The following is a 27,055-nucleotide window of genomic DNA, read 5'->3' on the forward strand; positions in this document are numbered from 1 at the left end:
GTACCCTATCACCTATTCCATATATTTGCAGCATCTGCCACATAGCTCTCCTATCCAGTTCATTATATGCTTTTCAAAATCTATAAATTCAATATCTCTCTACCTTTGTGTTCACTTGTATTTTTCAATGTAAATACTCAGTCTACACATCCTATTTTCTAAATTCTCCCAGCTCCTCTGCAGTCTTGTTTTACCCATCACCCTTTGAGTAATAATTCTTCTCCACACTTTCCCATATACTCAGCAGGCTATCCTCCTATACTTTTTACATTTTCTCCTGTCTCATTCTCCCAGTTTTTTTTTGGTACCTTCCCTTCTTTGATGCATATACTGAACAAATACACATTTGGTGCTTTGTCCATATGGGTAAGGGTAAACCCACTTTATGAGTATAATAATGAGCAATACACTAACCGCTCTATATCCCCACCCGTTTTTAACATCTGTCTTTTTCCCATCTGTCCCAGCTGCTTTATCCACATTTATTCTACCCACTGCCTCACACACTCAGCACCTTATCTACTTCAGGCTGCTCCTCCACTCCTCTGCAGTAATGTTATCTCTCACACCCCAAAGCATGAAATCACCTCCTCCCCTTCATCATTAACATTCTCATCCTTCTGGTATCTATACCCTAACTTAACATTTTCCCTTCTGTCTTTTTTAACTGCAAGATCCATTTGCTCTCAGGCTTCTCATCTTACTGATCTCTAACCAAAACTGCTTCTTAATCTCAACAAAATTTGCCGATACTCTCCCATTCTCTTATTTGCTTTCCTTTGACACTCACTACTATTTTAGCCTTCCTTTTCCTTTCCATATATTCTGTTTTCCTTGTATCATTGTTGTTACATTGTAAAAAGTCATGTATGCTATTTTTTCCCTCCCTTACCACTCTCTTAACTAATCATTCCAGTCATGCTTTTTCCCACCCTCTTATGCCCACAGACATAAGTGTACCACGTACCTCCTCGACCATCTCAGGTCCTGTACTTTCTCTAGCCAATCTTTGTCTTTAGCAGTTAGTCATGCATTTCCAAAACTGTTTTGCTTTATACACTTTTCAAAATAGATGTGATCAACGTGTGTGGAGGGGGGGGTGCCTAATCTTTTATATACTATCTCAAGTTCTCTTTCCTCTCCCTTTCCCTATCTTTCTCCCATTCATTTATCTTCCACTTCCTCTTCTCTCATTTTTATGTGAGTGGGAGTACAAAATTTTAATTATATCATTATAATTTGGGCTAGGAAGGGATGGGATGAAGGAGAATCTGCAAGATTTGGGTGAGTAGCAAGAAGGTAAAATGACCATGTGGGTCAGACCACCTTCTGAGAAGGATTCGGAGGAAATTAAAAGGAAAAAGACAGATACTATTAGATTGATGTAAGGAGCAGAGGGTAAATAGGGATGCAGTAGAATATGCTATAATACAAATTTACCTGTACCACTTGTGTGCTCTGTTGATTTATATCATTAGATAATTCCTAGTGTCAGTTATGAAATATGAGTGCCTTTAATTACCATAGCTTAACCCCTTACTGTCCAAACATAGGTCTACGTTCTTACTGTTAGCACTCCAAATATAGATCAACGTTTTAATTTTCCTGCCTCCAAATTTGGCATGATTGGCCCGAGATGCCTGGTCAGTATAAAATGGGTCTTAACACTCGGTGTGTGCAGTATTAAAAAAATCTGGGACCACTTAGTACCTTGTGGGAGCACCAGCTAGAGCTAACAGCATGGCAAACATCAGGAATTCACTGATGCCATGTTGTATTAACACTCCCCTCTTAAAAGGAAAGTGGTGTTAACCCTGAGTTTAGTGGCTTTGAGGTGGATGTAGTCACAAGTTGTCAAGGAAATATATAAAAAAAAGCCTTGATAATAACCCATGTGAAACATTTATGCAACATCCTTTCAATTTTAATACCACTGGTAGTGTCATCCTGCCAAAATGTCCTATAACCTATGCCCTAAGTAAAGAGAAAAAATTTTAGAACGTGTAATAAGTGTTCGGCTGGCTGGCTGGCTGGCCGGCCGGCTGGTTGGCCGGCTGGCTGGCTGATTGACTTGGGCTCTATCTGTCTGTATCTATCTCTGTCTATATCTGTCTCTGTCTGTCTCTGTTTATCACTCTCTCTGTCTCACAGGTACACATAAATACAGTTATTATACATAGTGTAAATTACCTTGGATAACTCCCTAAAAACCAAAAGTACTATACAGTGGACCCCCGCATAACGATGGCATCACATAGCGATTTTTCCGCATACCGATTACTTTTATCGCAAAAATTTTGCCGCGCATACCGATTAAAAACCCGCTTACCGATTTTCGTCCGAGACGCGTCCAATGTGCCCTCACATGTGCCGGCCGTCCCATTGTTTACCAGCCAGCCTCCGCGGTAACATCCAAGCATACACTCGGAATATTTCGTATTATTACAGTGTTTTCGGTGCTGTTTCTGGAAAATAAGTGACCATGGGCCCCAAGAAAGCTTCTAGTGCCAACCCTGTGGTAAAAAGGGTGAGAATTAGTATGGAAATTAAGAAAGATTTTGAAGGGTTTGGGGCTAACCCTGAGAAGCCTATGCCAGTTGTGGAATCCATTGTGCATACTTCAAAGATTAAGGAAATGTGTGCACAGTGGGTTGAACTGCAAACCTTTATAGATGAAAATCACCCTGACACAGCTGTTGCAAGCCGTGCTGGTGACTATTTCAATGACAATGTTATGGCCCATTTTAGGAAAGTCTTGAAGGAACGGGAGGTACAGAGCTCTATGGACAGATTTGTTGTGCGACAGAGGTCCAGTGACTCTCAAGCTGGTCCTAGTGGCATTAAAAGAAGAAGGGAAGTAACCCCAGAAAAGGACTTGCTACCTCAAGTCCTAATGGAAGGGGATTCCCCTTCTAAACAGTAAGAAGATAATGCTCTCCCCTCCTCCCATCCCATCAATCATCACCAGATCTTCAATAAAAGTAAGTGTCATTTAATTGTGCATGCCTTTTTCAGTTTGTGTGTATTAAAATTAACATTTCATGTGGTAAAAAAAAATTTTTTTCATACTTTTGGGCGTCTTGCACGGATTAATTTTATTTCCATTATTTCTTATGGGGAAAATTCATTCGCATAACGATTATTTCGCATAACGATGAGCCCTCTTGCACGGATTAAAATCGTTAACCGGGGGTCCACTGTACTGTGCTTGTAGATATAAGGCATAATAAGCATGTCTGGCAAGTAATACGCATTTTCACATGCTCAGGAATCAGACTTGATGAGACTGCATCGTGTGTAATACCTGATGGTTCATGAGCGGCTCTCTCTCTCTCTGAGACAGAAAGAAAGACAAGCAGACAGAGAGACAGGAAGAAAGACAGAAATGCAGATAAGCAGAGACAGAGCTAGACAGACATATTTATATGTAGCAGTGAAAACAAGGCAGTGCAAGATCATCAAATGTCACTCCACTGCTACTAAGACCTACTACAAGAACAAGAACTACTACAAATTGTAATTTTCAGAACATAAAAAATATGTAAATTATAAAAAAATGAGGAAAACAGGTATATCGAGAACATTTCTGCAAGCAGCAGGACTCCATTTTGCCGTCAGGTGAGCATCCAGTGCCTACTTTGCGGCCTTGTATCTCGGTAAGCACCAACCCTAAAAAAAAATTTTCCACCTTATTACACGCAAAAAAATTCCCCTCTTTAACCCTTTGACTGTTGCAAACCCATTTCAGAAACTGTCATTCTCAGTCAAAAAATATTTGAAAAATAAAAAAATTATTTTTTCTTTCCAAAATGTTAGGATTATTTTGCAGAGTGCTTTAAGCCTAAACAAATTTTTTTCTGATCATTACTTAACGAGATATAGAGGCATAAAATTGGTAGAAAATGAGCTGTGTATGGCAACAGCAGTGAATTCCGCTCATCCGGTACACTTATATTTGCTCCTATTCAAAGATTTCTTGTTTTTTCCACCACTATTTTTTCAGGTAACTTATGTGGCCTATGAGATCAGAGTAAGGTGCAATGTACAGTGGACTCTTGTTTTTCGTAATTAATCCATTCCAGAAAGTGTGACTATTTCCGAAATTGATGATTTTCGAAATCATTTTCCCCATAAGAAATAATGTAAATACACTTAATCCATTCCAGACACCCAGGAGTGTTAACCCTTTGAGGGTTTTCGTCGTACTAGTACGTCTTACACGTAGGGGTTTTTGTCGTACTAGTACGCATAAATTCTAGCGGCCTCAAATCTCACAGGAAAAGGCTGATAAGCCTAGATGTGAGAGAATGGGTCTGTGTGGTGGGTGTGCGCAGTAGGAAAAAAATCTGGGACCCAGTGGTGCATTGTGGGAATGCCATCATAGTACACAATTTCCACCGTGCCCTGTGGTAAGAAGTTCCTCACTCCTCGGCGAATTGGGACACTTTTGTTCCCCAGTGACAGTTCTAATACAGATGGAAGTGACAGTGAAGATGAGTTTCAAGGTTCTGGTGAGGTTTTGACCGAAACTAATGACCATAATATGGGTAATTGTGAGGAAAACCCAGACAACCCACAGCCTTCCACCTCTGGTGCTGGGCCGTAGTTCAGTTGTACCAGAATCAAAGAGGAAACTCCTATTTCCCAAAATCCCAGACTCAGATGTGAGCATTGGTGATGATAATGATAGTGATTATGAACTACAAGATCTTCAAACTTGTTCCAAGAATGGAGGAGGAGGAGGAGGAGGAGGCAGAGGAGGAGGAGGCAAGAGGAGGAGGAGGCAAGAGGAGGAGGAGGCAAGAGGAGGAGGAGGCAGAGGAGGAGGAGGAGGAGGAGGAGGAGGAGGAGGAGGAGGAGGAGGAGGAAGAAGAGGAGGAGGAGGAGGAAGAAGAGGAGGAGGAGGAAGAGGAGGAGGAGGAAGAAGAAGAATACGTAATGATAACAATAATACATAATAATAATACATAATAATAATAATACATAATAATAATAATAATAATAATAATACATAATAATAATAATAGGTAATAATAATATGTAATAATAAATGTTCACCCATGACAGTAACAAGATAAGGGGAGATAACATCTGATAAGTGCTGACGTTTGATGAGGGTAAATGAGGGTAGAGCTGATGCCAAAAGATGAGATGAACATCGCCCTCCCTTTGTTTTTGCTGGTATACTAACATTTCTGTCTGTCTATTTGCCTGTCTGTCAAGCTCCCTGTCTATCCATCTAGCTCTCTGTCTCAGAGAGCCACAAGACTGCGTCATCACTTTTACTCACATCTTCAAGCAGAGTATAGCACTTTGTCTGGGTTTCTTGGGTTATCCTAGGTAATTTATACCATGTATTCTTGTATTTATGTGTACCTGTGAGACAGAGATAGACAGACAGATAGAATGAGGGAGAAAGATAATTAGATAGAATGGAGGAGGGGAAGCAGCATCCGACCCCATTGTTTTGACAGGCCGGAGGGGGAAAGAGTAATGAGCTAATATGTCACTTTGACAGCTGCTGACTCCTTGTAATTTACACTATGGACAAGGAGGAGAAGGAGTAGGGGGAAGAGGAAGAAGAGGAGGAGGAGGAAGAGGAGGAGGAGGAAGAGGAGGAGAAGGAAGAGGAAGAGTAGGAGGAAGAGGAATAAGAGGAAGAGGAGGAGGAAGAGGAATAGTACGAGGAAGATTAGGGGGAAGAGGAGGAAGAGGAAGAAGAGGAGGAAGAGTAGGAGGAAGAGGAAGAAGAGGAGGAGGAGGAAGAGGAAGAGTAGGAGGAAGAGGAAGAGGAGGAAGAGGAAGAGTATGAGGAAGAGTAGGGGGAAGAGGAGGAAGAGGAAGAAGAGGAGGAGGAGGGTGGAACACTAGTACACTGGTACTGGTACACTAACATTTCTGTCTGTCTATTTGTCTGTCTGTCAAGCTCCCTGTCTATCTGTCTATCCGTCTAGCTCTCTGTCTCAGAGAGCCACAAGACTGTGTCATCATTTTTACTCACATCTTCAAGCAGAGTATAGCACTTTGTCTGGATTTCTTGGGTTATCCTAGGTAATTTATACTATGTATACTTGTATTTATGTGTACCTGTGAGACAGAGATAGATAGACAGAGAGAAAGAGAGAGACAGATTGAAAGAGATAGAATGAGGGAGAAAGATAAAACACCATTGTGTATGACACCATGTTTCAGAGTTCCACAAGCTGCAGAACTAATAGGAATATGTTCAGTGACTGTATATTGGTATATATATTATAGAACAATAATAATAAACAATGTTTTGTATTGTTTGTTTTTGTAAACAAGTTTTGTAAACAATATATTGATAATTATGTTTGTGTGCTTATTGTGTTGTATACAACGAGTGTATATATGTACATTGCACCTTACTTTGGTCTCACAGGCCACATAAGTTATGTGAAAAAATAAAATAGTGAAAAAAAACAACAAACCTTCAAATACAAGTAAACTAAAGTTTACCGGGTGAGCGGCAGTCGCCGCTGTTGCCATACGCGGCTCATTTTCTGCAAACTTCATGCATCCATATCTCCGTAAGTATTGATGGTAAATTTTTTTTGTTTATCCTATAATGTTTAGAAAAAAAAACTCTATTTTTTCATAAGAAAAAATAATTTTTTTTTTTTTGAAATTTGGCCGACCCTGAGAACGAGTTTCGGAGAGGGCCTGTCGACCCTCAAAGGGTTAAAACAAAAAAAAAAAAATTACATGAAATATAGATGTAGTACATACACAGTACAATGGGACATGATGGATGAAACATCAACTACATAACACTTACCTTTACTGGCAATTCTTCTTAGTGTATGGAAGACTGGAGGAGGAGAGAGATTGGATTATTTACTGTTGGAAGGGAAATCCCCTTCCATCAAGACCTCAGGTACCAAGTCCTTTTCTGGGGTCACTTCTCTGTTTCTTAACGATATTTTTTCACTCCAGAAGTATGTTCAGGTGCCAGTACTGACCAAATTTGTTCCCATAAGGAATATTGTGAAGTAGATTAGTCCATTTCAGACCCCCAAACATACACGTACAAACGCACTTACATAAATACACTTACATAATTGGTCGCATTCAGAGGTAATCGTTATGCGGGGGTCCACTGTATTCGGGGTGCTGTGCGAGTGAAGGTATTTATACGTTTGGACCGTTTAAGGGTTAATGCCACTATGACCAGCTTGAGAGTCACTGGAGCCCTGTCTCGCAAAAAAAGTGTCCAGAGAGCTCTGTTTCTGACGTCTCTTTAAAACTTCCTAAAATGGGCCAAGACTTTGTCACTGTACATGTTGCCGACATGGCTTGCAACAGACCTGTCAGGGTGATGTTTCTCCATAAATCTTTCCATCTTACTCCACATTTCAAAAATCTCCTTAATTTCTTTAGAAGGCAACTTCTTCCATCTCTCTTGCTCTTCCTCTGCAGCAGTATTCTGAGCTGTGGTCTGTTGCTGTTCCAGCAGAAGCTCATGCAGCTGCTCAGTGGTTAGCTCTCCGTTGTGGTCCTCCATCAACTTCCACATCCTCCAAACTCACATCCAACTGCATGGAATTCCCCAATGCCTCAATAGATTCCACTACTGCCATAGGGTCGTCAGGGTCAGCCCCAAACCCTTCAAAATCCCTCTTGTGGACACAATCTGGCCACAATTTTCTCCAAGCAGAGTTCAAAGTCTTGGTAGTCACTCCCTCCTAAGCCTTACCTATAAAGCTTATGCAGTGAGGGGTACTGAAGTAATCTTTCCAAAACTCTCTTAGGGTCAAGTGAGTGTCTGAAGTCACATTAAAGCACCTATGAAACATTGCTTTGGTGTAGAGTTTTTTAAAGTTTGAAATGATCTGCTGGTCCATGGGCTGGAGGAGAGGAGTGGTATTAGGGGGCAAGAACTTTACTGTGATGAACCCATACTCCTCTAGAATTAGGTCATCCATGTTGGGAGGATGAGCAGGTGCATTGTCCATTAACAGGAGGCACTTGAGATCAAATTTATTTTCCAGGAGGCCAAACACGTCATTGAACCACTCGACGAAAATTTCCCTCGTGACCCATGCCTTATTATTAACTTTCCAGAACACACAATTTATTCTTCATAACACTGTTTTTCTTGAACACTCTGGGATTTTCAGAATAGTATACTAGTAACGGCTTCACTTTGAAATCCCCACTAGCATTACTACAAAACATGAGCGTCAGCCTGTCTTTCATAGGATTGTGTCCTGGCAGTCCCTTTAACTCCTGAGTACTGTAGGTCCTCTTTGGCATTTTCTCACAAAAGAGGCCTGTTTCGTCACAATTGAGCACTTGTGGCTTTAATTGTTCAGTCTGTATGTACTCCTTGAATTCACTTACGAATTTTGTAGCTGCAATTTTGTCTGAACTGGCAGCCTCGCCATGCCTTATCACACTGTATGCCACTATGGTTCTTAAATATCTCAAACCAGCCTTTGCTGGCCTTAACCCTTTCAGGATTTCGGACGTACTAGTATGGCTTATGCACCAGGGTTTTTGACGTATTAGTATGGCTTACACACCAGGGTTTTTGACGTACTAGTACGCCTAAATTCTAGTGCCCTAAAATCTAGTGAGAGAAAGCTGGTAGGCCTACATTTGAAAGAATGGGTCTATGTGGTCAGTGTGCACAGTAAAAAAAAAAATCCTGCAGCACACAGTGCCTAATGAGAAAAAAAAAACTTACCATATTTTTGGATTAAAACAGCGACTTTGCACTGTATTTTCGTATGGTATTTATTGTTGTATTCTAGTTTTCCTGGTCTCATTTTATAGAATGGAAGACATATTACAGAAATTGAGATGATTTTGACTGGCTTTACAATGAAAAGTACCTTGAAATTGAGCTCAAAGTAGGAGAAATGTTCGATTATTACCAAAGTTCAAAAGTAAACAAATCATGCTAAGCATCCAATACACGTCAACTGGTGAGTCTAATATTCTTTCACAAGTGCGCCGATATTATTTATACCATTTCTGCACTAATGCAGTAGTCTGCATAACAGTAAATCTACATAAGCCAAACATTTGACAGACATATGATTAGAAGAGCATTGCAGTAGATATACTGGCCCATGCTATGCAAGTGCTACTAATACTCACACCCATGCTAGACATCCCCTACTTGTTCCTATCCATTATATAAGAATAGAGGAGTATTGCTGTAAATCTACTGAACCATGCTAGGCCGGCCTCACCCATATCCAATATATTTTTGTTTAGTAAAGACTATTGAGGTATGTAGATGTATTATCTACATTGTTCTGCTTGTCATCAGTTATCCACATCTGGTACATGGTCTCATTGGTAGGGGATGGGGATTGAGAGACAGGCAGGTGACACCCATTATCTGTTTTTTTTTAATCTGATTTACTGTATTCAGTCTCTCTCCCACACAGTTACTTTCAGTGCTCTTTCCCACAACATATTAAACTGAACAATAATATTTGCTTTATCCTAGGCAATAGTGATTCATATTTGCCTAGGTCTTCCTGAAGTCTGACCAGGGATCTTTGGAGCCTCCCCAATGCTCTCTGGTTCTTATGGAGTGCAAATGAAAATATTGAATATTATGAAATTTATTTTTACACTTAACCCTTTCAGGGTCCGTGCCATAGTTCTACGGCTTTGAGTTGTGGGTCCAAACCGTAGAACTACGCCAAAATTCTAGCGGCCTCAAATTTATCTTGAGAAGGCTGGTAGGCCTACATCTAACAGAATGGGTCTGGGTAGTCAGTGTGTGCACTATAGAAAAAATCTGGATGCCCGCATGGCATTGTGGGAACACCGCCAAAGTGGCTTTGTTCACCATGCCTGGCAGCAAGGAAGCTCTCACTCCCCGGGCGAATTCTGACTCTCCTCTTCCCAACTTATAGTTCTAAGACTGGTGGAAGTGGATCTGAAGAGAAATTCTGTGGTTCTGAAACATATGGTATATTGTACCATATGGTACAATGGCACCATATATAATGGTATCATATGGTACAATGGTATCATATGGTACATTGTACCATGTGCTACATTATACCATATGGTACATTATACCATATGGTCCATTGTACCATATGGTACAGGGTACAGGGACCCTAATGGGAATACGTTTGTCTGACTTTTTCTGGGGCTATCTTAGGTCTCCAAATGTATGCTGCTATGTATGATAATCTATGTCACTTTATTTGTGTATACCAAAATAAAATTACTTACGACACCATATGTGCTTGAGTGAGTTTATTCAGGTGTACACAAATACTGTTATATAGTTTATCATACATAGCAGCATATGTATAAAATCCTAGGATAACCCAAAAAAGTCAGGGAGACTTACTTCCATAGGTACCCTGCACCATATGGTACCCTGCACCATATGGTACCCTGCACCATATGGTACCCTGCACCATATGGTACCCTGCACCATATGGTATCCTGCATCATATGGTACCTTGTACAATATGCTACCCTGCACCATATGGTATTCTGTACCATATAGCACCCTGTACCATATGGTACAATGTACCATGTGATACCCTGTACCACATGGCCAGCAGGAGGTGTTGGTACCACAAGGCACCAGCCAGGACTGAGTGAGTGGGGACACAAGCCCCCCTGACTCAGCAGTTTCCAAGACAAAGTGCTTCATCATCCACCTCAAGCAACATGTCCAGTGGCTGTACATGTGTAAAAAAATATAATAGAACATTACTAATATACAACATTTTTACATTTTTTTGTTGTAAACAATTATTGTAAATGAAATAATGATGAAAATATTAGTGTTGTTATTGTGTTGAATACAGCAGTACCATATAGTACCATATGGTACAATGTACCATAATGCATCATTGTACCATATGGTACATTGTACCATAATGTATCATACCATATGGTACAATGTACCATAATGCATCATTGTACCATATGGTACATTGTACCATAATGTATCATACCATATGGTACAATGTACCATAATGCATCATTGTACCATATGGTACAATGTACCATAATGTATTGTACCATATGGTACAATGTACCATATGTTACCATTGCAACATTTAGTGCCATTGTTCCATATGGTACCACTGTAACATGATACCATTGTTCTATATGGCACCATTGTACCATATGGCACCATTGTATCATATGGTACATTGCACCCTGTGATACATTGTACCATGTACCATTGCACCCTATGGTACATTGTACCATATGGTACCATTGCACCCTATGGTATCATTGTACCCTATGGCACTATATGGTACCATTGTACTCAACACAACCACACTAATATTTTCATCATTATTTTGCTTACAATAAACTTGTAAACAAGTTATGTAAGGAATACATGTATAATGACAAATTAGTACAGTTATTGTGTTGAATACAATGAATGTACATTTATACATTATACATTATATTGGTCTCACAGGCCACAGAAGTTACTGGAAAAAAAATATTAGAAAAGAAAAGAAAATAACAAAAACCTAAAATAAAATAATGAGGCTTACGGAAGTCACGGATGTTGCTGCCACCAGGTCATTGAGGGGTCAGCTTCAAGCCTCTATATCTCGGTTTTATTATCTACAGAAAATTATTATCTTTAATTCTGTAAGATTTTTTTTTTCAAAAACTCTTGGACCCTGGTGCACCCTTTGAGATTTGGCCTCTGGACCCTGAAAGGGTTAAGGTAGAATGTAGTTACTGAGTGTGGTTTTAAATTTGATACATCTAAGAAAAAGGAAGCTGGTGTGTGGTAGGCCTTCAACATATATAAATTTCAACCTCTCAAAAGTACTATTAATGAGCAATTCAAACCATGCTTATTGCTTAAAAATTTGGTCTTAAAACCTCAACCTATACTCGAGTATATTCGTAGCAATCTCAGGAGCAATCTTAGAAATTTTCTGTAATGATGCTAAAACAGAGTGCTATAAATTTTAAAATTAATGTCTTGTATGCCCATTAAAAACAATACGGAAAAAGAATGTGGATGTAATATAAAATTAATTTTTCCCCTCTCTTCCCCTAAACTAATTCTTCCACCCTATGTCAGCTTAACCGAACCTCACCTTTCTTATGAGCTATATTTGACGACTGTTGAGATATTCAGTATATTATTATTTTACTAAGAAAGAATATGTATCCAGTTTTAGCCAGAATATTTTTAATCTAGCCTTGACCCATAAGTTTGTATGTAATAGTGCATTCTTTTAATGTAGCATTTTTTTTTAGGAACCCACATGGTTAAACAGTCTTGTCCCCAGTAACCAAGGAATAAAATATTTATATGGATGCTCTTGCTTCCCAAGGAAAACTGAATTTCATAAGGGATCATCATTCACGTCTTCTGATTTTTTTTTCTGTGTGTACATCTGAATAATTATATATACGTATAATACAGTGGATCCCCGCTTAACGATCACCTCCCAATGCGGCCATTTATGTAAGTGTATTTATGTAAGTGCATTTGTACATGTATGTTTGGGGGTCTGAAATGGACTAATCTACTTCACAATATTCCTTATGAGAACAAATTCGGTCAGTACTGGCACCTGAACATACTTCTGGAATGAAAAAATATCGTTAACCGGGGGTCCACTGTATTCAGTGCTAACAAAAATATGACTTATGCTTCATTGATTAGTTGATATAATTTTTTGTTTGTTCGAAGTACATGCAGCAGAGTTCCGGATTCATGGAATTTGATTATTCAATGTTTTTGCTAACGAGTAATCATTGAATAAACTGTATTGGGTTATTGCTGGGTTTTCTTCCACTACCTAATATTTTTAGGCTTGGTGCATATACCCTAAGTTAAAGCCTAACTATAGGATTTTGTTCACATTTTGCTTTTAATGGCTTTCTCATCCCCAAATCTTTTTTTCTTTTTGATTTTTATTTCTTAGGACTGTCATCTACAACAAACACAAAATGAACTTATATCTGAAACAAAATATTTTATGCATACTTAATTTTGTATTTACTGGGTCTAGATTCATGGGACCTAAACCCATAGGGGTTATATAGTGCTTCGGTGATGGGAAGTATTCAGGTTTGGTCCAAGGAAGGGGATTGTAGCTCCAGTGTATCTCAAACAAATTTGGGGATCCAAATGGGCAGTAACAAGTTGTTTACCATTTAAAAAAAGAAAAAAAAAAGAGGCGGTAGTAGTGATATACACTAATGTGTATTGAATACCCAGATTTTAAGTGTTATAAACACAATAAAACAATATCATCTCTCCACCACAGTCATTACAGTGGACCCCGAGATAATGTAATTAATCCTTTCCAGAGAGAGAGAGTCTTATACCGAATCTGACTTAATCCAAATTAATTTTCCCCATGATAAATAATGGAAATTCAATTAATCCGTTCCAGACACCCAAAAGTATTAAACAAAATAATTTTTTTACATGAAATATACATTTCCATACACAGAAAACAATGATACATGCAGAGTAAAACATTACTAAAATGACACTTACCTTTATTGAAGACTTATTGATGAGTAATGAGATAAGAGGAGGGGAGAGGATGAAGGTGTACTATTGTTTGGAAAGGGAATCCCCTTCCATAAAGACTTCAGGTACTAAGTCCTTTTCCAGGGTTCCCTCCCTTCTTTGTTTTTTAATGCCATTAGGTCCAGCTTGAGAGTCACTGCACACCTGTGGCACTAAATATCTGTCCAGAGAGCTCTGTTTCTGGCATGTCTTTAAGATTTCCCTAAAATGGGACACAACATTGTCATTGTAGATGTTGCCAACACGGCCTGCAGCAGTTGTGTCAGGGTGATGTTCATCCATAAATGTTTGCACATAAGAAAGCAGGAACACTGCATCAGGCCTGTTGGCCCATACTAGGCAGGTCCTTCACAAACCATCTCACTAACAGAATCGTATTTGCCCAACCCAATTTTCAGTGCTTCCCAAGCAATAAGCTTTGATAATTCTATTCACTCATGTGCAAGTCCCACTCAAATAAAATTGTGTGTGGAGAAGTACCCTGGTTGGTATGTGGGGCAGTACCCTGGCTGATGTGTGGGGAAGTACCCTAGCTGGTATGTGGGGAAGTACCCTGGCTGGTGTGTGGGGAAGTACCATGGCTGGTATATGGGGAAGTATCCTGGCTGGTATGTGGGGAAGTACCCTGGCTGGTATGTGGGGAAGTACCCTGGCTGGTGTGTGGGGAAGTACCCTGGTTGGTGTATGGGGAAGTACCATGGCTGGTATGTGGGGAGGTACCCTGGCTTGTATGTGGGGAAGTACCCTGGCTGCTGTGTGGGGAAGTACCCTGGCTGGTGTACCACCATCACTACCACCCTCTACCACCACTTCTTTTGTATCTTTCTACAAACTTTTTCTTGAATTCTATAGTGCTTCTCACCCTCTTTACCAAAGGGCTGGCACTAAAAGCTTTCTTTGGGCCCATGTTGGCTTATTTAGCAGTTAGAAGCACTAAAAACAATGGAATAATACAAAATGTATCGCATGTACGCGTGGAATTGTCCTCACTGGCTGGTAAACAGTGACACACTGGCTGTACATGAAGTGTCTGGGCCACTCATGGCACGTGGACACGTTCAGGACGAATGACTTTAACAGAGTTCAGTGTTGTTAACCGAGCCAATATTTTGACGCAAAAACATTACTTAATCCGATGATGTCTTAATCCAGGGGTCCACTCTATAGCTACCGGCTCAACCCTATTTAAAGTTCGTCATGTCGAAGGTTTGCTTTTAACCCTTGATGAAGTTTAGCTTAGTATTCCCAGGTAGTGTGTTCTATAATACTTGTTTCTTTGGTTAAATATTTTCTTGTTCGATTTTTTTTTCAAGCCTTGGTTCATAGAAGGCATTAATTTTTATTAAGTGGACTAGGAGCATACTAGGAAGTCTACAAGTGGTACAGAGAAGAAAAAAAAATAAAAGATTACCAGTAAATGAGCAGATGCAGGTAATCTGAGAGAGTGAATGTTTATGTAGTGTGCAGCTGTCTTATGTGTGGGAATGGAAGTTGTACTGTTTTGGATATTGAGAAAAACAGGAAGAGGAAACTTTGAAGCTTGTTGATAATAGAGGGTGATGAGATTGTAAGTTACAGGGCAAGAGGTGTAATCCCGAGGTAAGTGTACGAAATTTTTTTTTTTTTTAATTTAAAGCAGTAACTTTTAATAGTTATTTGGTGCACATGTGGTGTTCTTAATTTTCCTTATTAAATTGCTCAAAAAATTAGATTTTTTTGGTTACAAGTTTGACTGTATACGTATAAGTATACGTACTTTTTATGTAAATTTGATATTCAAGTATGTATTGTATTGCCTTCATAAAATACCATATATGTATTCTGTCATTTATGTTAATACAATCACTTTTGGAGCCTGGAATATTTTTCTTTTATATTTGTTAATAATAATAATAATAATAATAATAATGCTGCTGCTGCTGCTGCTGCTGCTGCTGCTGCTGCTGCTGCTGCTGCTGCTGCTGCTGCTGCTGCTGCTGCTGCTGCTGCTGCTGCTGCTGCTGCTGCTGCTGCTGCTGCTGCTGCTGCTGCTGCTGCTGCTGCTGCTGCTGCTGCTGCTGCTGCTGCTGCTGCTGCTGCTGCTGCTGCTGCTGCTGCTGCTGCTGCTGCTGCTGCTGCTGCTGCTGCTGCTGCTGCTGCTGCTGCTGCTGCTGCTGCTGCTGCTGCTGCTGCTGCTGCTGCTGCTGCTGCTGCTGCTGCTGCTGCTGCTGCTGCTGCTGCTGCTGCTGCTGCTGCTGCTGCTGCTGCTGCTGCTGCTGCTGCTGCTGCTGCTGCTGCTGCTGCTGCTGCTGCTGCTGCTGCTGCTGCTGCTGCTGCTGCTGCTGCTGCTGCTGCTGCTGCTGCTGCTGCTGCTGCTGCTGCTGCTGCTGCTGCTGCTGCTGCTGCTGCTGCTGCTGCTGCTGCTGCTGCTGCTGCTGCTGCTGCTGCTGCTGCTGCTGCTGCTGCTGCTGCTGCTGCTGCTGCTGCTGCTGCTGCTGCTGCTGCTGCTGCTGCTGCTGCTGCTGCTGCTGCTGCTGCTGCTGCTGCTGCTGCTGCTGCTGCTGCTGCTGCTGCTGCTGCTGCTGCTGCTGACGACATTCAATTGCAATAATATACTAATAATGACCTGGCTTATTACCATGGTTAATTTTTGTTTTCTTTTCTGGTACTATAATTGAATAGTTTTAAATAAATGTTGCATTTATGAAGATAAAGGTGATAAAATTATATATTCAAGGAAAAAATATGACAAACATTTATCGGAGCCAGACTTTCTGTGTTTAAATTTAGTGAAGACATCCCTTATCATTTATTTAGATACTCTCATACCTCATGACAGGAACAATATAATAATGAGGACACTTTTGATTGTCTTTATTTATATAATAACTAGTAAGATAAAGCCTCCTCTGCAGATGGACCGGGAGACAAACTCTCAGTGGACTGATGGGAGGAGGACCACAGGAGAATGGCAGGGTCACACCTTATGCAACAAGCTGCATCAGTGTTCACACTGTTCTTTTAATACAGCTGATATTCACTCTCTCAAGAGGCATAACTTGAAACATACTGGAGAGAAACCATTTTCATGCCCATTTTGCCCTTACAAATCTGCAAGAAAAGATCTTTTAAAAGAGCATATTCATACTCACACTGGAGAAAGGCCTCATGCTTGTCCCTACTGTCCTTACAGTGCCTCACAGAAAAATATTCTAAGAGCTCATATTCGTAGACACACTGGTGAGAAGCCATATGCATGTCCCTTCTGCTCATATCGTGCCATTCAGAAATCTACTCTAAAATCTCACTTATTGACACACAAGACAAATGACCATTCTGTATAAGATTTTTAGAATGTGTAGAAAATTCAGAATTATGAAACAAGTAAGTGTTTGCATTTTCAGATACCTTTTAGAGTAAATACTAATATAGTATGTGAGCACATCACTAAAGTGTGATGTACTTCTCTTTAACAGAGTAATTTGCTGGCAGATAAAACTGTTAACAAATGTTGGGTATTGTAATCAAAGCTGTTTAAAAAATAAAATAAATTTGGCCATCACTTGTAAGCATGAAAGAAAAGTGTGTTGCTGATATTGGAAATACAGATGTGCTTAGGAGTGAGAAAGAAAGTTAGATACATGTACACTGCACCAGAAGCAGTAAAGGTTGAAATAAGAGGTAGGATATAGTTGAATAATTTAAAAATGTATGTGTAGATATAAAACTTGATAAATATAATAAAATGTCCACACTGAAGCTACCATTTTTACTATAGTTATACCTTATGTAAAAGGAGATTATCATTATTCCTTGATGTACACTATCTTTCACAGAGAAACACAAATGTGTGAAATGAGAACTTACACTACAAGCATGTGCATGCATGGGAAATTACAAATGGTAAACATGCAAGATGACCAGTAAATCTTTCAAATTTCTACTTGCATTATGTATTGTAAACATGCATCTTTACTTTGTTGTATTTTCTTAATAACGCTTAATTTTAATATACCATAACTGATAACAGAGGCTGCTTGGTTAATTTTTCTTGTGTCTGCTCTTCCTAACTTGCATGTTAAGCAATGTACAGTATACTGTATTTGTATTGAGGTTCACCTAATTAGTTACACAATCCTTCATTTTGGTTAACAATCTCTGCATGCAACAATTTCTTTTGTGTGTATATTGGACGTGATCAGCAGTAACAGCCGGGTTGATCAGGTGGTTGCGGCCTGGTCAAGGACTTTGCTGCAGGGGCGTTGACCCTAGAGCTATTGCAGTCTGTGAAAGTCCTTTAAATTCTGCTCCATACTCAGTGTTGTTTTATGCACTCTACACACAAAAATTATCTTTCTATGCCTTATTGGGTGAACCATACCCCCGGCCGGATTGAACCCGTGGTTCATGGTTTGTTTGCAATCGTGTCATTACGATTTCTTGAGCCTTATTGGGTGCCTTGTTGTGTGTGTACAAACAACATGTCTTCTGAGCCCTTTTTTTTTTTTCTGTAGCAGAAAGTGATTAACAAACTTCAAATGAGAAGGTATGCATTGATATTTCCTGTGCCCTGAGCGTCACTTTCGATCATTATATGTTTAAAACCAAAGAACTCATCATTAGTTCCATAATTCTCATTGAAGCTGTCACTGGGGAATAAAACTCATTCAATTCACCTGGAAATGAAGCCTTTGTGTCTGTGTCTGTGTGGTATGAAGGTGTGCTAAATATGGCATTCTCACAATGCATTATGGGGGCTCCAATTAGTATTTGTATATAGCACACATTGACCATATAGGTCATATGTAGACCTACCAGGTGTCTCGCACTAAATTTGAAACCACTAGAATTTATTCATTGCTCTGTGTGAGGGACACTGGCATCAATAACTTAGATCTACACGGTGGCCACTGCAAGGGTTAATACAGTACATATAATTTGTCATCATATACCCAGAACTCCTGTGCTGGTGCAATACACAAGACTTGAGCAGACACTGTGAAACTAAACATCCACTTCCATGCCACATATCACTTTTCAGGTTAACTCCATAACAGTAGTCACTGAATACATCCCAGAAATCACCAGTTTCACTGTCTCTCTTCTACAACATGAGGTTATGGCTTAAATGACCCACACTACCTTCATTAGCTTCTACCAGCACAAAAACTTTCCTCCTGCCATACTGTCACTTCGAGAAAGCTGCACGAGCATCCACACCCCGAACCTTGTCAAAACAAAACAGAATCACCTTGTATATTATATTGAATTATATTGAACACTGTTTAGTCAATTTAGTTACCTATCAATTTCAAATTGACAGGTCTGAAACTAAACCACATAATATATCACCCCACACACTCAGAATTTTTCAATGTGATTACATAAATATTTTATGCACTTACATATACATGTAAATAAAATAAAATTGCAAGTGCTAGTTACACACAGTCCAGTAAACTCCCAGTTCAGTAGATAAGTGTGGTGGATAGAGAAGAGATTGTTTTGTCATTATTGTAACAATAATGGAATACATACTGTATTGTGTTACAACAGACATTGTCTCTTGTTTCTAAATTGATTGACCAAGCAGATTTTGTTCTGTATTTTGAAAGTCCATTAAATTGTGCTCTATTAAGCCTTTCAGGGTTGGTGCCGTACTAGTACGGCTTGCACGCCAGGGTTGGTGCTGTACTTGTACGCATAAATTCTAGCACCTTCAAATCTAGCGAGAGAAAGCTGGTAGGCCTACATGTGAAAAAATGAGTCTACGTGGTCAGTGTGCACTGTATAAAAAAAATCCTGCAGCACACAGTGCATAATGAGAAAAAAAAAAACTCTGACTGTGTTTTTGGTTTAAGACAGCAGCTTTCCAGTGTATTTTCGTATGCTATTTTTGGTTGTATTCTAGTTTTCCTGGTCTCATTTTATAGAATGGAAGACATACAGTGGACCCCCGCATAGCGACTTTAATCCGTGCAAGAGGGCTCATTGTTATGCGAAATGATCGGTATGCGAATGAATTTTCCCCATAAGAAATAATGGAAATCAAATTAATCCGTGCAAGACACCCAAAAGTATGAAAAAAAAAATTTTTACCACATGAAATGTTAATTTTAATACACACAAACTGAAAAAGGCATGCACAATTACATGACACTTACTTTTATTGAAGATCTGGTGATGATTGATGGGATGGGAGGAGGGGAGAGAGAGTGTTAGTGTTTAGAAGGGGAATCCCCTTCCATTAAGACTTGAGGTGTCGAGTCCTTTTCTGGGGTTACTTCCCTTCTTCTTTTAATGCCACTAGGACCAGCTTCAGAGTCACTGGACTTCTTTCGCACAACATATCTGTCCATAGTGGCCTGTACCTCTCGTTCCTTTATGACTTCCCTAAAGTGTTTCACAACATTGTCAGTGTAATAATCACCAGCACGGCTTGCAATAGCTGTGTGAGGGTAATTTTCATCCATGAAGGTTTGCACTTCAAGCCACTTTGCACAGATTTCCTTAATCTTTGTAGTAGGCAATTTCTTCAATTTCTCTCTCCCCTCCTTCGAACCAGTTTCCTCAGGTCTGGCCTCTTGCTGTTGAAGTTGATCTATCAGCTCATCAGTGGTTAGTTCTTCATTGTCCTCCTCCACCAACTCTTCCACATCATCCCCACTAACCTCCAACCCCAAGGACTTTCCCAATGCCACAATGGATTCCTCAATTGGCATAATCCTCTCAGGGTTAGCCTCAAACCCTTCAAAATCCCTTTTGTCTACACATTCTGGCCACAGTTTCTTCCAAGCAGAGTTCAAGGTCTTCTTAGTCACTCCCTCCCAAGCCTTACCTATAAGGTTTACACAATTGAGGATATTAAAGTGCTCTCTCCAAAACTCTCTTAGAGTCAGTTGAGTTTCTGAGGTCACTACAAAGCACCTTTCAAACAGAGCTTTTGTGTACAGTTTTTTGAAGTTTGCAATAACCTGCTGGTCCATGGGCTGCAGGAGAGGAGTGGTATTAGGAGGCAAAAACTTCACCTTAATGAATTTCATGTCCCCATAAAGTCGCTCTGCCACGTCTGTAGAATGACCAGGGGCATTGTCTAACACCAGGAGGCACTTAAGTTCTAATTTCTTTTCAGTTAGGTAATCTTTCACATTGGGGGCAAATGCATGGTGTAACCAGTCATAGAAAAAGTCCATAGTGACCCATGCCTTACTGTTTGCCCTCCACAGCACACACAAATTCTCCTTGAGGACATTCTTTTGCCTGAACGGTCTGGGAGTTTCAGAGTGATACACTAATAAAGGCTTCACTTTGCAATCACCAGTAGCATTGGAACACATCAACAAAGTAAGCCTGTCTTTCATAGGCTTATGTCCTGGGAGTGCCTTTTCCTCCTCAGTAATGTAGGTCCTGCTTGGCATTTTCTTCCAAAACAGGCCTGTTTCATCACAATTAAACACTTGTTCAGGTTTCAGTCCTTCACTGTCTATGTACTCCTTGAATTCCTGCACATATTTTTCAGCTGCTTTGTGGTCCGAACTGGCAGCCTCACCATGCCTTATCACACTATGTATGCCACTACGCTTCTTAAATCTCTCAAACCAACCTTTGCTGGCCATAAATTCACTCACATCATCACTAGTTGCAGGCATTTTTTTTAATTAAATCCTCATGCAACTTCCTAGCCTTTTCGCTTATGATCGCTTGAGAGACGCTATCTCCTGCTATCTGTTTTTCATTTATCCACACCAATAAGAGTCTCTCAACATCTTCCATCACTTGCGATCTCTGTTTCGAAAACACAGTTAAACCTTTGGCAAGAACAGCTTCCTTGATTGCCTTTCTGTTGCCCACAATAGTAGCGATGGTTGATTTGGGTTTCTTGTACAACCTGGCCAGGTCGGCGACACGCACTCCACTTTCATACTTATCAATGATCTCTTTCTTCATCTCTATAGTAATTCTCACCCTTATTGCTGTAGGGTTGGCACTAGAAGCTTTCTTGGGGCCCATGGTCACTTATTTTGCAGATAAAATCACCAAAAACACTGTAATAATACAAAATGTTCCGATTGTATGCTTGGATGTTACCGCGGAGGCTGGCTGGTAAACAATGCCACCGGCGGCACATGTGAGGCTGGCTAAGGGTGCACATTGGACGCATCTCGGACGAACAGCGGTGAGCGGGTTTTTGAGCGGTATGCGAGGCAAAATTTTTGCGATAAAAGCGAGCGGTATGCGGACTGAACGTTATGTGATGCCGACGGTATGTGGGGGTCCACTGTATAATGGAAATTGAGATGATTTTGATTGGTTTCACAATGTAAAGTACCTTGAAATTGAGCTGAAAGCAGCAGAAATGTTCGATTTTTGCCAAAGTTCAAAGGTAAACAAATCATGCCATGTGTCTCATACACGTCAACTGGTGAGTGTAATATTCTTTCACAAGTGCCCTGATATTATTTATACCATTTCTACGCCATTTCTACACGAATGCAGTAGTCTGCATAACATAAATCTTCTATTTTTGTGAGAATAAAAATTCAAAGTGGAAAGCAAAAGAAATGTAACAGAGGCCTGGGGACATGAGTAATGAACAGAGGAAATGTTAGTTTAGTGCCAGAAATGTCTGTATTGTTTATTCTGGACCCTGTTTGGAAATTGGGATCTTTTGAAATTTGTGTGAAATTGGCAGAATTGCCAATTTCTGACCACGTTATTGGATAGTGGAAATCGGTAAATGGGGGGTTTCTTGTACTCATTTGATAGAAAAAATGGAGTTCTAGCGCGATAGGTATGATTTTTGTCGACTGGTACATTGGAATTGGCTGAAAATATAGCTCAAAGTGAGCGAAATCGCCGATACGTAAACATTGTCGAGACCGCTAACTTCCTGAGAGCATAACTCCATACGTTTTCCATCAAATTTCATACTTTTGGTATCATTATGATCGGGAAAAGATTCTCAATCATTTCATGAGATTTTTTTTTTTTTCCGAAAAATTTCCTACCCTGAGAACAACTTTAGGAGAGGCCCTGCCGACCCTGAAAGGGTTAAGTGAAGGTTGAACTGTATATATATTACAAAAGGGATTTAAACTAATAGTGGATAGGGGGGCAATGTGGCAGATGTTGCAGGTGTATGGTATAGGAGGTAGGTTACTGAAAGCAGCGAAGAGTTTTTACGAGGATAGTGAGGCTCAGGTTAGAGTATGTAGGAAAGAGGGAGATTATTTCCCAGTAAAAGTAGGCCTTAGACAAGGATGTGTGATGTCACCGTGGTTGTTTAATATATTTATAGATGGGGTTGTAAGAGAAGTAAATGCGAGGGTCTTGGCAAGAGGCGTGGAGTTAAAAGATAAAGAATCACACATAAAGTGGGAGTTGTCACAGTTGGTCTTTGCTGATGACACTATGCTCTTGGTAGATTCTGAAGAGAAGTTGCAGAGGTTGGTGGATGAATTTGGTAAGGTATGTAAAAGAAGAAAATTGAAAGTGAATACAGGAAAGAGTAAGGTTATGAGGATAACAAAAAGATTAGGTGATGAAAGATTGGATATCAGATTGAAGGGAGAGAGTATGGAGGAGGTGAATGTATTCAGATATTTGGGAGTGGACGTGTCAGCGGATGGATCTATGAAGGATGAGGTGAATCATAGAATTGATGAAGGGAAAAGGGTGAGCGGTGCACTTAGGAGTCTGTGGAGACAAAGAACTTTGTCCTTGGAGGCAAAGAGGGGAATGTATGAGAGTATAGTTTTACCAATGCTCTTATATAGGTGGGAAGCATGGGTGATGAATGTTGCAGCAAGGAGAAGGCTGGAGATAGTGGAGATGTCATGTCTGAGGGCAACGTGTGGTGTGAATATAATGCAGAGAATTCGTAGTTTATAAGTTAGGAGGAGGTGCGGGATTGCCAAAACTGTTATCCAGAGGGCTGAGGAAGGGTTATTGAGGTGGTTCAGACATGTAGAAAGAATGGAGCGAAACAGAATGACTTCAAGAGTGTATCAGTCTGTAGCGGAAGGAAGGCGGGGTAGGGGTCGCACCTAGGAAAGGTTGGAGGGAGGGGGTAAAAGAGGTTTTGTGTGCGAGCGGCTTGAACTTCCAGCGGGCATGCGTGAGTGTGTTTGATAGTGAATGGAGACAAATGGTTTTTAATACTTGACGTGCTGTTGGAGTGTGAGCAAAGTAACATTTATGAAGGGATTCAGGGAAACTGGCAGGCCGGACTTGAGTCCTGGAGATGGGAAGTACAATGCCTGCACTCTGAAGGAGGGGTGTTAATGTTGCAGTTTAAAAACTGTAGTGTAAAACACCCTTCTGTCAAGACAGTGATGGAGTGAATGATGGTGAAAGGTTTTCTTTTTTGGGCCACCCTGCCTTGGTGGGAATTGGCCAGTGTGTTCATAAAAAAAAAATTAAACTAATATTTGAATTTAAAATTTAGTAAGTCAGCTGGTGATCTGGCTAATCAGATCAACAGTTAATACTTGACAGTACTAATGAGGCATTTCTGCCTAATCTTTTTTCTGTGCAGTACATTTTTCTTCAATAATTCTCTAGCTATCTTTTCTGTTGCAGTCCCACGACCGAAACGTTTTCCAATAAATATGTCCTAGTGTTTGCTCAAGTGTCATTTTAAACCAAGAAAAAGTGTATTTTTTTCTGTTATTGATGCCTCTTTGTGTACCTGTTTAAGGACTCTCTGTATAATTTGTTTTGCTGCCAATCTTGGGTTATGTATCTACTGATACATCAATAAATGATGCACTACTTGCTACTCAGTTTAGTGTCTGTCATACTGTTTAAACAAATTCAGTTTTGAAGTAGGGCTTGTGTTTTATGCATTAAGAATGATTTAAGGAGTTCCAGGTTGTTAATATAGTTGTACAGTATGTGTAGAAATATCTTAAGTGGTTACGTTATGACTGTGTAAATCTTTGTATGCCCAAACGTGTTGATATTATTTAGATCAAGATTGAGTTAAGATTATGTTTGTAATTAGTTAATAAACATAAACTAAAAAAAATAATAATTCTTTTAATAATAATTACAAAAGTCTGTTTTGGTTGTTTCATCATTCTTAACACTTAAACTGTCCAAACGTAGATCTACGTTCACTCGCATAGCGCTCCGAATATATTGAATTAAATAGAGCAATTTTATGTGTGTTATAAGACCAAAACAAAAACAAAAAATAGGACCAGTACTTACCGAGATATAAGACTGCAAAGTTGGTGCTGGATGCTCACCTGATGGCAACATGGAGTCTTGCCCCTTGCAGAAGTATTGCCAATATACCTTTTTTTTTCTCATTTTTATTTTAATTTATATAATTTTATGTTCTGATAATTACAATTTTTAGTAGTTCTTGTAATTTCATAGCCAATCTTTGTTCTGACACTAATATTAGGTACTGAAATAGTACTCAGACAGTCACAGTCACACTGACAGGTGAATATTTTCACCTGCCTTGGTCATTTACTATTGTCTCAAAATATATACAAAATATTTATAGGTCTCAGCAGTGTTTTAGATGCTGGAGTATGTGAAATTTCTTGAAGCATGGTGTTTATGACATGTCACTAAACTGCTGACAGGGTAAACAGTGGAGTGACACTTGATAATAAAGCACTGCTGCAGGGAACCCTGGCTTTATTTGTTTTCACTGTTACACACAAACATGTATGTATGTATGTCTATCTGTCTGTCTATCTATCTGTGTCTGTCTAGCTCTACTTATCTGTTTTTCTATCTCCCTGTGTGTGTCTGTCTTTTGTTTGCCTGTGTGTCTCGGTCTTTCTGTCTGCCTGTGTGTGTGTCTTTCTGTCTGCAGAAACCAGCAGGTATTACACAAAATGCAGAAGTGACAATGCATATTACTTTCCAGTCATGCTTATTATGTCTTATATCTACAAGCACTGTATAGCACTTTGCCTGGAATTTTTGGGTTATCCTAGGTAATTTACACTATGTATAATAACTGTATTTATGTGTACATGTGAGAGAGAGACAGAGATATAGACAGATATAGACAGATACAGACAGAGAGAGAGAACCAAAGCCAGCCAGCCAGCCTGCCGAATACGTATTGATGAAATTAAGACACGTGCAACATCTGGGCATCTTTATTGTAGACGTTTCGCCATCCAGTGGCTTTATCAATACAAATTCCAGGACATAATTTGAAGACAATAGAATTATATACAGAAGATGAGGTAATCAGTCCCTCAGCCTTCGAATTGGTGCAAAGAGCACTGTAGTCGTGCACGTTCTGGAGCAGAGGCAAGGAGCTTGGTGCTTATATATTAACGTCAGGTGGAAAGGGGACGTGTAGCAGACGAGGGCATAGTCACTGGTAGGCAGGATTCCCCAGCGGAAGTAGGTCCTACCCAAAGAGATGGGTTAGTTGTAGTAGTAGCTGTCGTAGCCGTGAAGAAGGTTATGTACGTGCCCTCAGAATCAAGATTCCAAGATGTTGCAGTGTCTGACAAGTTGTACAAGAATGGTATACAATACCGACAAGATGAAATTAAGACACATGTGCAACATCTGGGTATCTTTATTGTAGATGTTTTGCCATCCAGTGGCTTTATGAATACAAATTCCAGGACATAATTTGAAGAGAGTATAACTATATACAGAAGATGAGGTAATCAGTCCCTCAGCCTTGGAGTTGGTGCAAAGAGCACCGTAGTCGTGGATGTTCTGGAGCAGAGGCAAGGAGCCTGGTGCTTATATACTAATGTCAGGTGGAAAGGGAACATGTAGCAGACGAGGGCATGTTCTTGATTGTTTGATATGTATACTGAAATTACTACAGGTATACACAGTACATACATACAATACCATATGTGTAATTCACAATTCCTGTAAGGGGTTGGCACTATACATTAATATGTCTAATTGGCTCTTTTTTGGAAAAGGTAATACACCTACCATCCAGCTTACGACCGAGCTTGGTTCCGACCAAGCGGTCGTAAGTCAAAATGGACGTAAGTCAAACTTTACTACTTAATATCAACATCACATTTTTTAAATGACTTTATTTTCTTGTTTTATTTTGGTATTCCATTTTTTACTTTACTTTTTATGCTATTAGTACTGTATTTTATACTGTAAGGTTTAGGATAAACACTGTGTACAACACAAACAGTTGTTTATTTTCCAGAAATTTGGCATAAAAAATACGGTCGTAAGTCGAGTGGTCATATGTTGAGCAGGTTGTAAGTCGGATGGTAGGTGTACTTGAAAGTCTAAATCGTAAAAACTTTGTCCTAACAGTTCAAAGTAAATTAAATAACAAATATAAACATCACAATATAAAGTAAGGTTGTGTCAAAGTAGTGGTACAGGTGGATATCAGCTAATTTTGTTGTTAACTGTATTAGTAGTGGTGCAGGTCGGCCATCACTAATCCAGCAATCAGTAATCCGGTTTCATCAGTAATCCAGCACTAATTTTGGCTAGCATAATTTCAAATTTCCGGGATCACCACACCAACTTGCCGCTACTGTTTGGTGGCACTACTTGCTG

At 39.8% G+C, this 27,055-nt stretch overlaps 1 protein-coding gene across 12 annotated transcripts in view; it reads left to right on the forward strand.

The window, feature by feature from the left end:
- The window catches only part of LOC128685742 (broad-complex core protein isoforms 1/2/3/4/5), a 505,734-nt gene that overhangs the window by 316,442 nt on the left and 162,237 nt on the right, over positions 1-27,055 (forward strand). For 4 of the 12 annotated variants that reach the window (XM_070087932.1, XM_070087934.1, XM_070087942.1 and 1 more), the window contains one exon: positions 1-4,183. This exon is cut by the window's left edge and continues 7,535 nt beyond it. The exons of 7 other annotated variants lie outside the window; for them this stretch is intronic. Coding sequence is in view for 1 of the 5 variants with exons in the window: in XM_070087935.1 (XP_069944036.1) it covers positions 16,435-16,863 (429 nt within the window). In the remaining 4 variants the exon portion in view is untranslated. Of the gene's footprint in view, positions 4,184-16,434; positions 21,203-27,055 lie in introns of those variants that run through there. One more of the 12 variants, XM_070087935.1, reaches the window with a different exon arrangement.

Source organism: Cherax quadricarinatus, chromosome 23, assembly GCF_038502225.1.
Source record: "Cherax quadricarinatus isolate ZL_2023a chromosome 23, ASM3850222v1, whole genome shotgun sequence".
NCBI lineage: Eukaryota > Metazoa > Arthropoda > Malacostraca > Decapoda > Parastacidae > Cherax > Cherax quadricarinatus.